The sequence below is a fragment of the Plutella xylostella genome, chromosome 29 (assembly GCF_932276165.1).
Source record: "Plutella xylostella chromosome 29, ilPluXylo3.1, whole genome shotgun sequence".
NCBI classification, from domain to species: Eukaryota; Metazoa; Arthropoda; class Insecta; order Lepidoptera; family Plutellidae; genus Plutella; species Plutella xylostella.
In genome coordinates, this window is record NC_064009.1 from 5120163 (window position 1) to 5133955 (window position 13793).

The 13793-nt window shown below is 37.9% G+C and overlaps 1 protein-coding gene across 1 annotated transcript in view; it reads left to right on the forward strand.

The window, feature by feature from the left end:
- The window catches only part of LOC105393488 (BAI1-associated protein 3), an 86707-nt gene that overhangs the window by 33464 nt on the left and 39450 nt on the right, over positions 1 to 13793 (forward strand). The window contains exons 9-12 of the mRNA XM_048631517.1: positions 3989 to 4152; positions 6655 to 6890; positions 9176 to 9379; positions 11426 to 11509. Of these exons, the coding sequence (XP_048487474.1) occupies positions 3989 to 4152; positions 6655 to 6890; positions 9176 to 9379; positions 11426 to 11509 (688 nt within the window). The remainder of the gene's footprint in view (positions 1 to 3988; positions 4153 to 6654; positions 6891 to 9175; positions 9380 to 11425; positions 11510 to 13793) is intronic.

A 13793-nucleotide genomic window follows, 5' to 3' on the forward strand; every position in this document is an offset into this window, starting at 1 on the left:
AAGCTTTTTTCTGGAAACTATCCGCCATGTCGGAGATGGCCTACGTCGCTTGCTACGACGTGAGGCTACGCCGTAGCTCGTAGCACGTAGCGCGGGCTACGTCGTAGTAAACGTAGCTAATTAGCCTGAAGCAAAGTTGTAGGAAGAGATAAGGAGAGATGAAGTAAAACGAACTGCTAATTACTGGCTAACTGTTGGCGCTTTAAGTAGTATCGCGCTATGTTTACTGATGCTACCAATGAAACCATTCGGTTATTATGATTTAACTTTAAAGAGATCACAAATTTTAGAATGTAAAACAAATATTAATACCTATACGTGATTTACTGTAAACCTAGTAGTAAGAAAGTAATTTTACACTAAGTGAGATTGACTTTTAAAGCTTATGATGGTGTAGCATCAACCTAAGTAATTAGTTTTTAATCTTGCTTGACAAGGTTTACTTCTTTCTATTTTAGCTTTAACAGCTGCACTGTTAGAGACGGTAAACTGGATTTTATGATCTTATTCTCACTTACAATAATCATGTAGAGTAAAAACACAAAAGAGAGAATTAAAGGGCGACGTATCCTTTTGGTAACATATTTTGTTTTGTTATAATAATAATAATAATAGAAAAACAATGTCAAAATATTAATTAACAAATAAATAAACATGCAAATTACAAACTAACAAACCTAATCAAAAAGACCTCCTCTTATCGTACCTGGCTCAAAGGTTCCCATAATGCTGGCTGCATTGCCTCGCTGTATAGCCAGAGAGATTCTTTGAGCCAGATACGGTCCCGAGCGTCGGTCTTGGCCTCGCTCTCTGAGGCGTCGGCTGAGGCTCAACAAAAACTGTTTTGCCTGTATATATAATATATTATTATTATTAAATTCTTTATTGCACAAAGTAAATTGGTACAAAGGCGAACTTAATGCTAGCAGCATTTTCTACCAGTTAACCTTTGGTGATGTTGAAAAAGTGATTGGTAGTGCTTAGGATAGAAGATGGTCTAAATTAAGTACCTAACCAAAATATAAATATAACATTATATACATGATACATTATTGGTTAGGCTTCATTAGTTAAATGTTAATTTATATTATAACCTTGAATAAATTATTTTCACATGATACATACATAAATATATAATAATTATTTATTTATTTCAGATAGTACAATCCATAAAATGTGTTAGTAACAATGTATCCTTAGTCTATGTTAGTAAATTATATTCATAAACATGCATGATATTATAAAAAGATAAATAATTTCACATGTCAAATAGTATACATATAATAATAATAGAGTGTCAAATAGTATATATATAAATTATTACAGTACAGTAATTCACGAGTTTCATGGCGAATGTCTGTGATACAGTTTTATCATATTAATACGTATTATGCAGCAAACATGACCTAATATTCCATCAACCCAACGACTCAGACGTGGTCTAAACAAATGATAATAAATACATTTCCGGCATCGTCATATTATCTTATTTCCATTCAATATTCGTTCACAATATATTGTTGTGTTGATATTGCGAGATAAGTCTTTGTAAATATTTCCTGAAACTAAATATTATTATATATTATTTTACACAAGGTTGAAACAAAGCTTTTGTTTGTCACAAGCGAAGCGCGGTTTACAAGCACAATGTGGCTATTGATTAACCGCTATGTGATACTGATATGCCTTGATAAAACAATATCAATCACATTTAATAGGCCGGCTGTCATGTTTGATTATCCTATCATCGAATGGATCTCTTCATTGTTAATTAAATGTGTATTGTATACAATATTGAGTATATTATAATTAAAAATATATTAAAATCCATTAAAAAAGAGGTGTGAGAGGGACTTGTGTATCTGTATCTGTCATTGGTTAACTCCAACACGGCTGGATCTGTTTGATGTTCGATTGCGTTTTTTTTTTTACTTATGATAAACTACTGTACTATTGCGAGTAGTCGCAATTTAAACAATGTCTAGCAGCAAAAGGTAAAAAAAATTACCCCTTCGATGTACTCTGCCATTTTTGCAACACTCTGTATGTGTAGTTTATTTTATAAAATATAAAACACGCTCTCGACTAGAAGGTGCATCATTGATTTCCGTTGTTCTCTCCGCGGGGCGCCCCCTCGCGGCCGTCGCCCGCAGACGAGGAAACGTTTATTTACCATTCAACTATTCTTGCGAAATCCCGTAAATTTCTGTACTGTAAACTGCACAAGGTGCTACTTTACTTCTTTTGCTTTTCTCTCGAACGTTTTCGTATTTTAATTTCATTGCCGCATCCGGAGCAAACTTCCCCGATTTGGACAGATCAAGCGGTCGGATTTACAAACGAATGACGGCGGGCGAACTTTATTGCGGCTCAGAGAGGTCGCGCCGCACCGGGGAAACAGAAAACTTCTACTAAGATTGATTGATACTTTGTTGGGAACATTTGCTGCTTCGTTTACCAACACTCATTATTACTAATAGTTTGTTTACCGTCTTTCTGTTCTGTATAATTCGAACCGAAATAAAACCACGATTGGATAATTTATTACAGTATGAAATAATTAGATAAAACATATATTCATTGTATTTTTAAAATATTCATTGGAATGCGAACGTGACGAGCGTAAACAGAATCATTAATTCGTATTCAAATGAAGGGCGCAGCGACGAGGCAGAGTTTCCACGCGCGGTTATTATTTTTATCTGTCATATTTCATTAAAAGTTCACTCGGTTGCATCATTTTAATACCGTAAAAAGTAATTTTTACTTTAAATTACGTGTCTTTAAAATATAAAAACCGATTCTGTATCATAAATAGATCTGAATATGACTATTTCTTGGATGAGTAAGCACGGGAGCGCACATGAATGTTCGCTGACACTCGGAGTCTGCGGTCTGACACTAAAAGTCTCGTTGACAGCTACGAAATGCAAAAAATCACTCGCTAAAATTCTGAATATAACAAGATTGATGAGAGCAGGCGCGCGGATTCAATATTTATTTGTCACCGGCTGAAGCTTATTCGATATTCATCTGAGGGAAAATTATTCACGTTGACAATATAAATATAGAAATAGACTTTATTAGCCAAGGCACCCTGGAGAAATTATCAGCATAGACGTCGCGGCCGTATAGGCACGCCGACTAGTGAATGCCGACAATCCGAACTAATTAACTATCTCGAACTTCACTATACTCGTATTTCCCTGATGCTAATATATTCGTAGGAAGTCGGTCGTACTTAATAGTGGCTATTGTGTTTCGAGCTGCGAGAATCGAGAATTGGAGATAAGTCGAGGAAAAGTGATATTTTGCAGCGCAGCAGTACAAAAGAGTGTAGCTATCAATTTTCACTGAAGAACTCTAAAAACTTCGTATTAAATCTAAGTAGTCCGGGAAAAATCGGACCTTACATTTTTATTTCGTTAAAGTTTACCTACCTCCGTTCCAAGTTCGGCTGGTGGACTGGGGAAAGTTCTAGAAATTTCTGCCTCAAAAGTTACTCATTGTTACTTTGAGAGGAAACAAATGGAAGAAAACATTCTTGAAATGTAAAATGTCGCGTTACTTCTGTGCGTGTCGACCTTGCATTTATTGGGGTGTTTGTGTGTAATGGCGTGCGTGACTGGGGGTCCACTCTGGCTTACGAAAAATTACGTTTTGGAGTCCGCTGCGACATGACTCTACGTCACGATATCTCGTTGCATTAACCTCACCGTAGGACATATCTTCACCGTTCGTTCGTTTTTCGTAACCTTTGTCGGGCTGTCATTATTAACAGTATTAACAGTTTCATCATACTTGGGATTAGTTCATCAATTATACGTCATCTTCATATAAAATTCTTGTCACATCTGTCAAAAGTCAACAACTAATCCGTGGTTATGATCTAACCGAGTGTGATGATCCTGGAGCTTAGTTGGGCTGTCATTAACCGCACCTTAAGCCAACACCTGTTCGTTTTTGGTAACCCTGGTGGTGTTTACAGGCAGCGTGAACGTGCCTCTGCGCGAGATCCCGTCGACGGGCGTGGAGGCGTGGTACAAGCTGGAGGCGCGCTCGCAGCGCTCGTCCGTCCAGGGCCGCATCCGCCTGCGCCTGTGGCTGTCGGCGCGCGAGGCCGGGAGACATGACGACGACAACTGGCAACAGGTAACACGCACACACATATAACACACACATAAAAACGTACAGAAACCCATTGGATAATGTACGGTGGCCTGCGCCTAAAAGTATACAGGCGGAGTTTTTAAAATAGCGATCCCTGATGATGAAGGGACCAGCTACATGTGTTATAAATCCGGGGACGTGTTGTGTGTGATATATGTAGCAGTGGTGTTTATGTGGATGTGCTTGAGCAGCATGTGAGCTTGAGATCGCTATTTTAAAAACTCCGCCTGTATACTTTTAGGCGCAGGCCACCGTACATCACCTATAGTGAAACAAACTTATCAGTGGTGCGATCACAGGATTCGATACTATTTTCGAAACTAAACATGGAAAAAACAAATGTCACTTTTGGAACTAACAAATTTGCCTTACAATTTGACAGTGACAGTTGACGATACTGTTCTTTTTTCATATGTTTGTGTAAAATCGAATCCCGTGATAAGCCTTCTGACACACAAAGTATTGCTACTGTGCTAATAATGAAGAATGTAGAGTAGAAGTAAGTTCATTTACATAGGTGTATGTCATTGTCACACACTCAGTTAAGTCGGAGGTAGTGTACCTGGTCGTCGATCATGCACGCTAGACAATGTCTAATTGACGTGTCGCAACGTTCATTAGGCCTAATGTATTTTTGATGTATGTGCCTGCGATGCCGGCGATTCCACGCGCACGCCGCGGGCTTTAATAGAACACGGCACTAAAGGCGGCTATTATAAAGATTATGGCGTATCTATCCAATATTGTTAAGCTGCTATGGCACTGCACCGCACATAAAACGTTTTATTGGCTCTTTCATAGCGATCCATTAGTTGGGTTCTACACGGTACATAGGAGTTGATGGATTCAGTAGAAGCTAAGCGTGGGCGCGCCGCCGCCGCGCTTCGCCGCACATCAGCCTCACTTGTTTTATATTACAAGGCTTTTTATTAGCGTGATCAACTGTGAACGATATTGTTTATATCGGATCAGTGGAGAATAAAGGGCCCGAATTCAGCGTGAATTGAATCCGCCAGGGAGCCGGGGCTATGCATTAATAATAAGCCTCTCCGTCCACGTTACGCAAAAAACACTTCACGTACTCGTATATGAATACAAGAATTTTCTTTTAGTCTTGTATTTTTGCGGTTTACTACTCGCAGACTTATTTGTTGTTATTTATTTGGAACCACATAGCTATTATTTATAATATACGTTTAGATCACTGTTCATATTAATTATTTTAAAAATAAATTATTGTAAGCCTTATTGGTACCTGCTATTATAATATGTAAGATACGTGCCCACTTAGGTATTAAGATACTAGCCATACACACACATAGGTACATCTACATAAAATAAAATAAATATTAAATATTTTAATTTTTATACTGTTTTTTTTTCTTCTTTTTATGTGTAAGTAATCAGGCCTAAATAGGTGCCCTATATTAAGCATTTGTGAAAATGAATATCACAAACTGTCATACCCCCTCGACAGGTTAACGCCGCTAACGTAATCTCGCCTCGTAAATCTGTCGGTGCCCAAACGCTTCGCTTTACTTACCTTTTTCATTCCTCTTTATTAGTTCCCGAGCTGCCTCTGATCCAATTTTAGCTTATCTTCACACAGCCGACTAAACACATTCACTGCGACTAGCCTACTGTACTTGAGCCGTTAAATCGTGATGTGATTTTTTACTCATACATCTAATATGTATAAAATCGCTGATGCTTTTATTTATTCAGAAATTTTACATTTGCTTTGCTTGCACTTCTAATATCATTTCGTCGAAACAAGTACTTTAGAAGTTGAAAATACATTTCTAAGGTTTTATAGCTGTACGTTTCAAGTGCATGATCCATTTTATATAAAGTTTATTAGATCGGAAGTGGGGGTGGTCGGGGCTTGCACTCTGTGATGCCACAATACGCGGCACTTCTAGCAAACTCTCCAACTGTTGGCTGAATATTTCCTGTAATAGCTTAGGAGGGTTCAGTCAGCCGTTATCACCCACGCTGTGGTTCGGATAGTTGTATTTAATCCTGGTTCTGACAATGCATTGTAAAGACTTCATCAACGCCAGAAATAGAAAATTCCGAGAATGCTAAAACTGGTATAAAGGGAACTTTCCTTTTAGAGTTTTGGGAAAGTGTTTGGGTTGTTAATTCATAGTTACAAACATTATTCTATAATGTGATTTTGCCTTAGTGGATTTACAGGCAATGATATTATAAAAATGTCACTGGTAGTATTTCATTTTCAACCTTACCGATGTCATTTCATTATCCTAAAGTCTGTTTTTTATCTCAGAAACTAAATTGACAGATTCTGAACGTTTCATCAACAGTCCACACCGATTAATTGACGTTTCTTTCTAACATAAAAATAACTTTATTGTGCAACAAAATAGCCTAAATGGTGACACCTTGACTCTTAAACCAGGAGCACCTGTATGTCAGGAGTCAGTCGTCATCATAACTCATTCCCCCCCTCCCCCGCACCAGGTCCGCCAACACGAGCGTCTGTTCGGCGTCCTTCTCTCCCACGAGGTGGAGACAGCTGCGTCCCTGCAGCCGGGCGACGCGGAGGGCCACAGCGGGTTCGAGGGCGAGCTGTGCGGCGCCGCGCAGACCCTGCTGCACCAGCACGCGGTCCAGGGCGACCTGAGCGAGCTGCAGGCCGCCATAGCACGGTTCGCTGCCGCCTGCCGTCTGAATAGCGAGGCGCCGTTGGACCCTAAGTAAGTGTTTGTGAAGAAGATTTAAGCAACTGCGGTAGGTTTGCGACTGTAAGGGCTTATCCATAGATAACGTCTGCCTATCTGATAATTTTGTACTTTTTCCAAAATACAAAGAAAAGGCGATCGGCGCTGGTTGCCAGCTTTTTCTCTTTTTTCTTTTGTATTCGAGTGTTATAGCTGAGGCTGCGTGAATTTTAGGCTGGAAAGTTTCAGTGGTCCAGAGTCTCTTATTATACTAAGTAGGTATGTGTATCACTTGTGATTCAAACTCAACTCTACATTCAGCTGTAAAAAAAACAAAAACAAGTTGAAGAAAACAATTTCTTATACTAAACAATTAGCTCACGCCAATACCAAGAAATGGCTTAATTAATTAATTCATGGAATATTGTGGAGCTCAAAGCTCAGCAAAATGATATATTTTAAAGATTAAAGAAAACAGATTTTATTTTCTACAATTCTTCGAAACTCTATAAATAAATAGAAGATGAAAACAAACAAAAAAGTTGTTTACTTAATAAATAAATGCGCAAGCAAGTAATTTATTTATTAGATTAGAATTCTGTTACACAACAACATATGTATAAAGATGTAATGACAAACAAACTAAACTGTTTTCACCATATTATATTGCTTACTAGCTGTTCCCGCGCGCTACGCTTCGCCTTAAAAAGTTTTCCCGTGGTGTTCTTTCCCAGGGTCTAGACTGTATGTATACCAAAGTTCATTCAAATCCGTTCAGTAGTTTTGGCGTGAAAGAGTAACAGACAGACAGACAGACAGACAGACACAGTTACTTTCGCATTTATAATATTAGTTAGGATTAGGATAACGAGATGAGGTATTGCCCGCCTTGCCCCAGGCCACAACAACCATGCGGCGCGTCTTCATACGTCTTTATCTCTGCATCGTGTGTCGTGTCGCACGAGACGGGAATTAAATTAGACGCTTTGAAAGCAGAATAAATTCAATCACGTCGTACCTAACCTTATTAGTCTTACTTATCCACTGCTCACATACGTACACTGCCATGTGTTTTTATAAAAAACTTAACCGTGCGGCTTTAAAGCTGATATTAAAAAGTGAATGAAGGCTTTCACTGTAATATGTAGCTGGTATCGTAATTTTGATGACATAAAATGTGATGAGGTTTTATGCTTGCCTTTCATCTCTACTCCACATCCACATATTGCTGAGAATTTTCGCTAAATAAGGTTTCATACATATAAATTTTAAATAATAAAATATAATACTTTTATAAGCGCATTGTTTGAAAATAATACATAGTATATAAATATGAAGGAAGTTACATTTATGCAAAAAAAACTGAAATACCAACTATAAAAATGTACTCCGAGAGATTATTCTACCCTTTGATCTATCTCCCTTAAAATAAAATAAACGTCGAGTCGTAAAATAGAGTTGAAAATGTTCAATACATTTCAGCAATGTTCAATGGATATCAAATCCATTCTCACTGAAGCTCAGCTGGTATTCCCGTATTAATTTGCAAAAACTATATTTATTTTCCAATTTAGAGAAGCTTGTTCATTTTATACATTTTCTTGTTTCATCCCCCGGGACAGGCTCGACTTGTCTCTTGTAAATGTCTCTTTTCTATCTTTATTTTATTGCACAGGTCTCTAAAAATTAAGCTAGCAGAGAGAGTATGAAAACAAATCTAAAAGTACTTACTTAACTTAACTCAACTCAAAAGTCTTTGGAAGCCTTAAAAATGTTGGAGAAAAACTCCAAAAATAGGATCCGCTCTGTTTACCTTTCTTTTAATAAGTCGGTAAATAATAATCAGCTCTCTTCTCTCTCTAATATGATAAAGGATCATTATGTTCAAAAATAGATTATAATGTCTTATTTACCTATATTTTTGTATCAGCTACTCACATGTGTGTAACTGTGTATGACTAACTGCCAGTTTTTATAACTCTATCTACCGATGTCTGGTAGTTACTTTCATTCTTTCATACGATTTTGACAGGTTCTAACTTTTGATGTGACAAAATAGTATGAAAGTAACTACCTCAACTAGAGTCAAGTAGATTTACTTGACTCTTTATAGCTTTGTTGCGTATGAAAATACGCATTTCCTTTCACATCTATCTTACAGACCAAACAAATTTTTATTATGTCAAACTTGAAAAAAAAACACTCGAAAATGAAACTTAAGAAACATTTGTCAAGTAGTCTAATTTTTATCAGATAATTTTTGCTGTTTAATTTAAAAAAAAAACTTTACAATTACCCCTAATACCCCTCTCCCCACTCAGGTACATGTACAAGCTGCTAACCGAGCTGGAGCGCTCGTGGTACGCCTGCGAAGCACTCTGCGGCGGCGGCGACGGCGCCGGGACCTCCCGGGACGAGGAGCGCTGGCTGGCCGACTGCTTCTCCGACTTCCTGGAGCGAGCACTGCACCAGCTCCGCCTTCATAGGGACTTGTACCCAGTGCTGCATCATCTGAGTTTGAACAAGTAGGTCTTAGGGGTGACAGGGGTCGTCTACTGGCTTTCTGGTGTGAGCTTGGGTGGCTTAATAGCTAGTAATTTCACGCATAATGGCCCACCTTAGAGGCTAAATACGAAAAATCAGCTCGCCATGATAGAAAGGGATGAAAGGTAACTCACGCGACGAGGAGCGCTGGCTGGCCGACTGCTTCTCCGACTTCCTGGAGAGGGCGCTGCACCAGCTCCGCCTTCACAGGGACTTGTACCCCGTGCTGCATCAGTTGAGTCTCAACAAGTAAGTGTTAGGCCGACTGCTGCTCAGTCTTATCAGCTGGGGCCTCCACAGGGACATTTACATCGTGCTGCATCATCTGAGTCTTAACAAGCAGGTGTTAGGATCGAAATTATGTAATGTTAAGCCTTTTCTTTCCGTAATTCGGGCGACTTACGAGTATTGGTGTACGCTCCCCACACCATAGGTAGGAGTTGAAATTGTACAAGTGAATAGGTATAAATTTTTTTTTTCTCAATATAGGGATCTGATGAATAGCCATCATAAAAATAATATGTAGTAGGCAAAATCGTGAATACAAATTTATATCAAATAGCGTGTGGGATGAATTCATCGATATACATACATTTAGGTACCTACGTATTAATCCGAATTTAATTAGGTCTGACGAATATTTCAGATTCAAATATAGATCTATAGAACATACGGACATAAATAGTTTTAATAAGAGAAGAGAAAAGCAGAAATACTAAAAATTCCGTTGAAAAATACTTCTTTTGTCTTTTCCACCCAGGTTTCCACATTAGTATTTATCTTGTTTTTTCTGAACGTCAGTAATTCAACTCCTGGTTCCCTTTGTCGATGTATTCTCTGTTCAACATTACAGTGGGATGAAGAAAACAAATAGCGTTTATTACTTGTTACAACACAACAATAGTACAGAGTGAATGTTTGTTCGACAAAGCTTTTGTAAAACATAGAGGTATTCAAAGTAGAAAACAGAAAACATAATTAAGTAATATTTATAATTTGTCTGACCTGTTTGTAATTTTCTCTAAACTTTATTTGTATAACTTGTGACTTATATAGATTGTTACAAATATGGTATATGTACTGAAGCGCGAATTAAAAAGTCGTAGAACAAAAGTGACTCAGAATCACCCCTAGAGTCACCCTCTTTCGGCTTAGTATACGGAAATTTGCGCGTTTCCACACGGAAATATACTTTTCAACTTTCAGATTAGGTAAAAGAGGAAAATATTATACATACCGCAAAATTATGTTTGTTTCTCATGTTTCAAACATGGCACATTTCTTAAACTACACAGGGTGTCCTACCTAAATACGTAGGTCAAAAAGGCGTGAATCATGTGGTCATTCTATACAATTCATTGAAGTACCGGTTTTGCAAAATAATAAATTATCTTACCCATAACTAACGTATCCCTCAATGAAAATGCATAAACAATTCAAGAAGCTAGCAGTACTCAAGTATTTAAACAAAAAACAACGTTTTAGAAAGTAAAGAAGATGCCTAACCCGGTTGTTACAGTTAGGCAATAAAGTGGAGACATTTGTTGTCTAGACACAATTTATTAGCAGCCCGATGTCCTAGTGTTAGCCGAACAGGGGCGGGACGTGACACAAACACACTTACATACAGTTTGGAAGGAAGGTAACAGTTTGTATTGGTACCTGAAGGCTTAGCAGCCTATTCTCACGATAAAACTTGGAAATGTACTTTTCTTGTTTCGTAAAGGTTAATCCTAAGTTGGTTTGGGAACAAGTTCAATGAAATAAGTAACAATAACAGTGGCATATCGTCGGAATACATAGTTACTTACTTTGCCTCGGTGATTTTCAGACATTAGGTTGTAAAGGACCAAATTACAAAGTCAACGTTTTAATCGTTGTAACAGACCCGTATGTACGTAATTTCATATGGCCAGCAGTACTCGTAATTTAAAGACGTTTTTTTCCATGATGAATACGTATAATTTATGTAAATCGTACCTTGTGTTTGTAAAATATGATACCGCTAAGCCAGGTATTTTTTTCAGATTGGAGTACCTTCTGCGATGTCTGAGCCAGCTTTCTCAAATGAAAGCGTTTTGGCGATGCTGCCCTTTCAGCAAGGAGATCAGGTGAGTTCTAATGAAAGTAGAAATTCTTTGAAGTCTTATCTAAGTAAAATGACATTTATTTATATGGTGAATGATAAATATTGGGTATACCTACATCTATTTGTATTTATTTATTAACTTGGATTTACAAATATATAAAAATCCAACCAAATGATAAAAAAATATGAAAATCCTCAAAAATAATAATAGAATTCGCCGAATTCCGGTGATAGATACTCGGATTTAATTAAATATTTAATGAACAGCGTCCAGCGAGGCTGAAATTCCGATAGTGCGCGGCGCTACGTCAACGTATTTTTAATTAACTATATCTACATATATACTACATATACATACATGCTGCTCTATTTGTTGAATATCTATATTACCCGAATCTTAAATCAGGTTTAATACAGGAGAGAATGGAGCATATGCGTATTTGAACAGGTTCTTCAATTTTACCCTTACCTTTCCTACCATTATTTAAAATTTATCAACCTTTAAGTACCAATTACCGTAGGTACTCTCTTATACTCGTATAACCCAACCACAGGATTATTGTCTAATATTTACAGTATAGAGTTATAGTCTAAAATAACACAGCTAACAAATTTTAACTTTATTAATGTGAGTACAAACCGCATCTTTATCAATTTGAGTAATCTCTTTCAAATCAACTTTCGGGTCTCAAGAAAAAAAATGGGGTCAGTCCAGTTATTATGAAGGAATACACACTAATAGTACTAATATTATTAACGCGAAAGTTTGTAAGATTATAATATGTTTGTAACTTAGTATGCAGGAAGCTTCTTAGTATGAAAAATCTTAAGGTTATTTGTTAAGGTGGGTCTACGCTAGACGAACCGAGCACGAGCCGAACACAATTCGTATAGTGTGGACCGACCGACAAGCCTCGAACGAGCGCGCTGCGAACATTTCGTTCGTGCTCGGCTGCGTTCCGCCTGTTGTCGGTTTTTTGACGAACACAAAGGGTTCGTTTGCTTTGCGTTCGAGGACAGTGATCGTTGTAGGTTCGTTGTACGTCCGCACTTGACACCGTGAACGACGAAACCTGAATGGCTCCGCTCGTGCTCGGTTCGTCTAGCGTAGACCCATCTTTAAGTTTTATACTTAATTGAGACTCATATGTAGACACATATTTACATCAGTACTAGTAATCTGAGACTAGTAAGGTAGGTACTATGTGAACAACTATACATAGTAAAATTACTTTAGCTTATATGTGTATCCAATTACACATTGTTGATGACACCATATGTTCAAAGCTCAGGAGAAATATGACGATAATTGTTCGATGAATTTGTTATGTAATATATCGTCGCAGTCCTAGAACAATGACGGATCTGCAAAACAGCAACTTTACAGGAGAGCCAGTTAAAGTTTTTAAACAACGTTTTGTTCGATAAAATGAAAACGGCTGAAGCGATTCATTTGAAATTTGGTCACATTATTATACGAATGGACTTTTGCAATATAGCCTGTATAATTAGTCTGTAATAAGTCTAGGTTTCCTGAAAAATCAGATAGGTCATTGTTCTATGTATCCTACTATGTCGCATTATATGATACGTCGTTTTTTTACGGACTTTTATTGCGTATCTAATGGCGTATTATACTTTTCGTCGTTGTTTTAGGGAATATATGGAAAAATTCAAAGACGGATCTTTAAATAACCTATTTAGGAGGGTGCTGATTGCGCTATATTATTTGTTGTTTAGGTCCTATGTTTTTTTACCAAATACAATTATTTTATAAAATGTTTTTTGAAGACCCCATTGTGTCCAAGCATCAGCCAATAATCATCCAATGCTAAACATAGGCCTCTCCCAATGAGCTCCACAACACTCGGTCCTCGAGCTTCCTCATCCAGCCACTACTGGCTACCAGCCTACGGTTGTCCTTATTTGTGACTCGAGAATTCGTCGACCCCAACGGTTATTGGTTCTTCGGCAGATATAGCCAGCCCACTGCCACTTCAGCTTGCACATTTTGACAGATATGTCGGTAACCTTAGTCCTCTGACGGATACCCTCATTTCTGATACGATCCATCAGAGAAACCCCAAGCATAGCACGCTGAGCGACTTTAAATCGGTGGACCAGTACTACCCACCTATCTGCCCCATACGTCATCACTAGCAAGATGCACTGGTTGAAGAAGACTTTTGTCTTCAGGCTCTAATGATAAAAGTCTTCTTCTCTGATCAGGGATGGCCGAGGAGAATATGTGACGGAGTTTCCCAACTCAATTGTGACATTTGTGACCTTTTGCTGGGCAAAGGTCT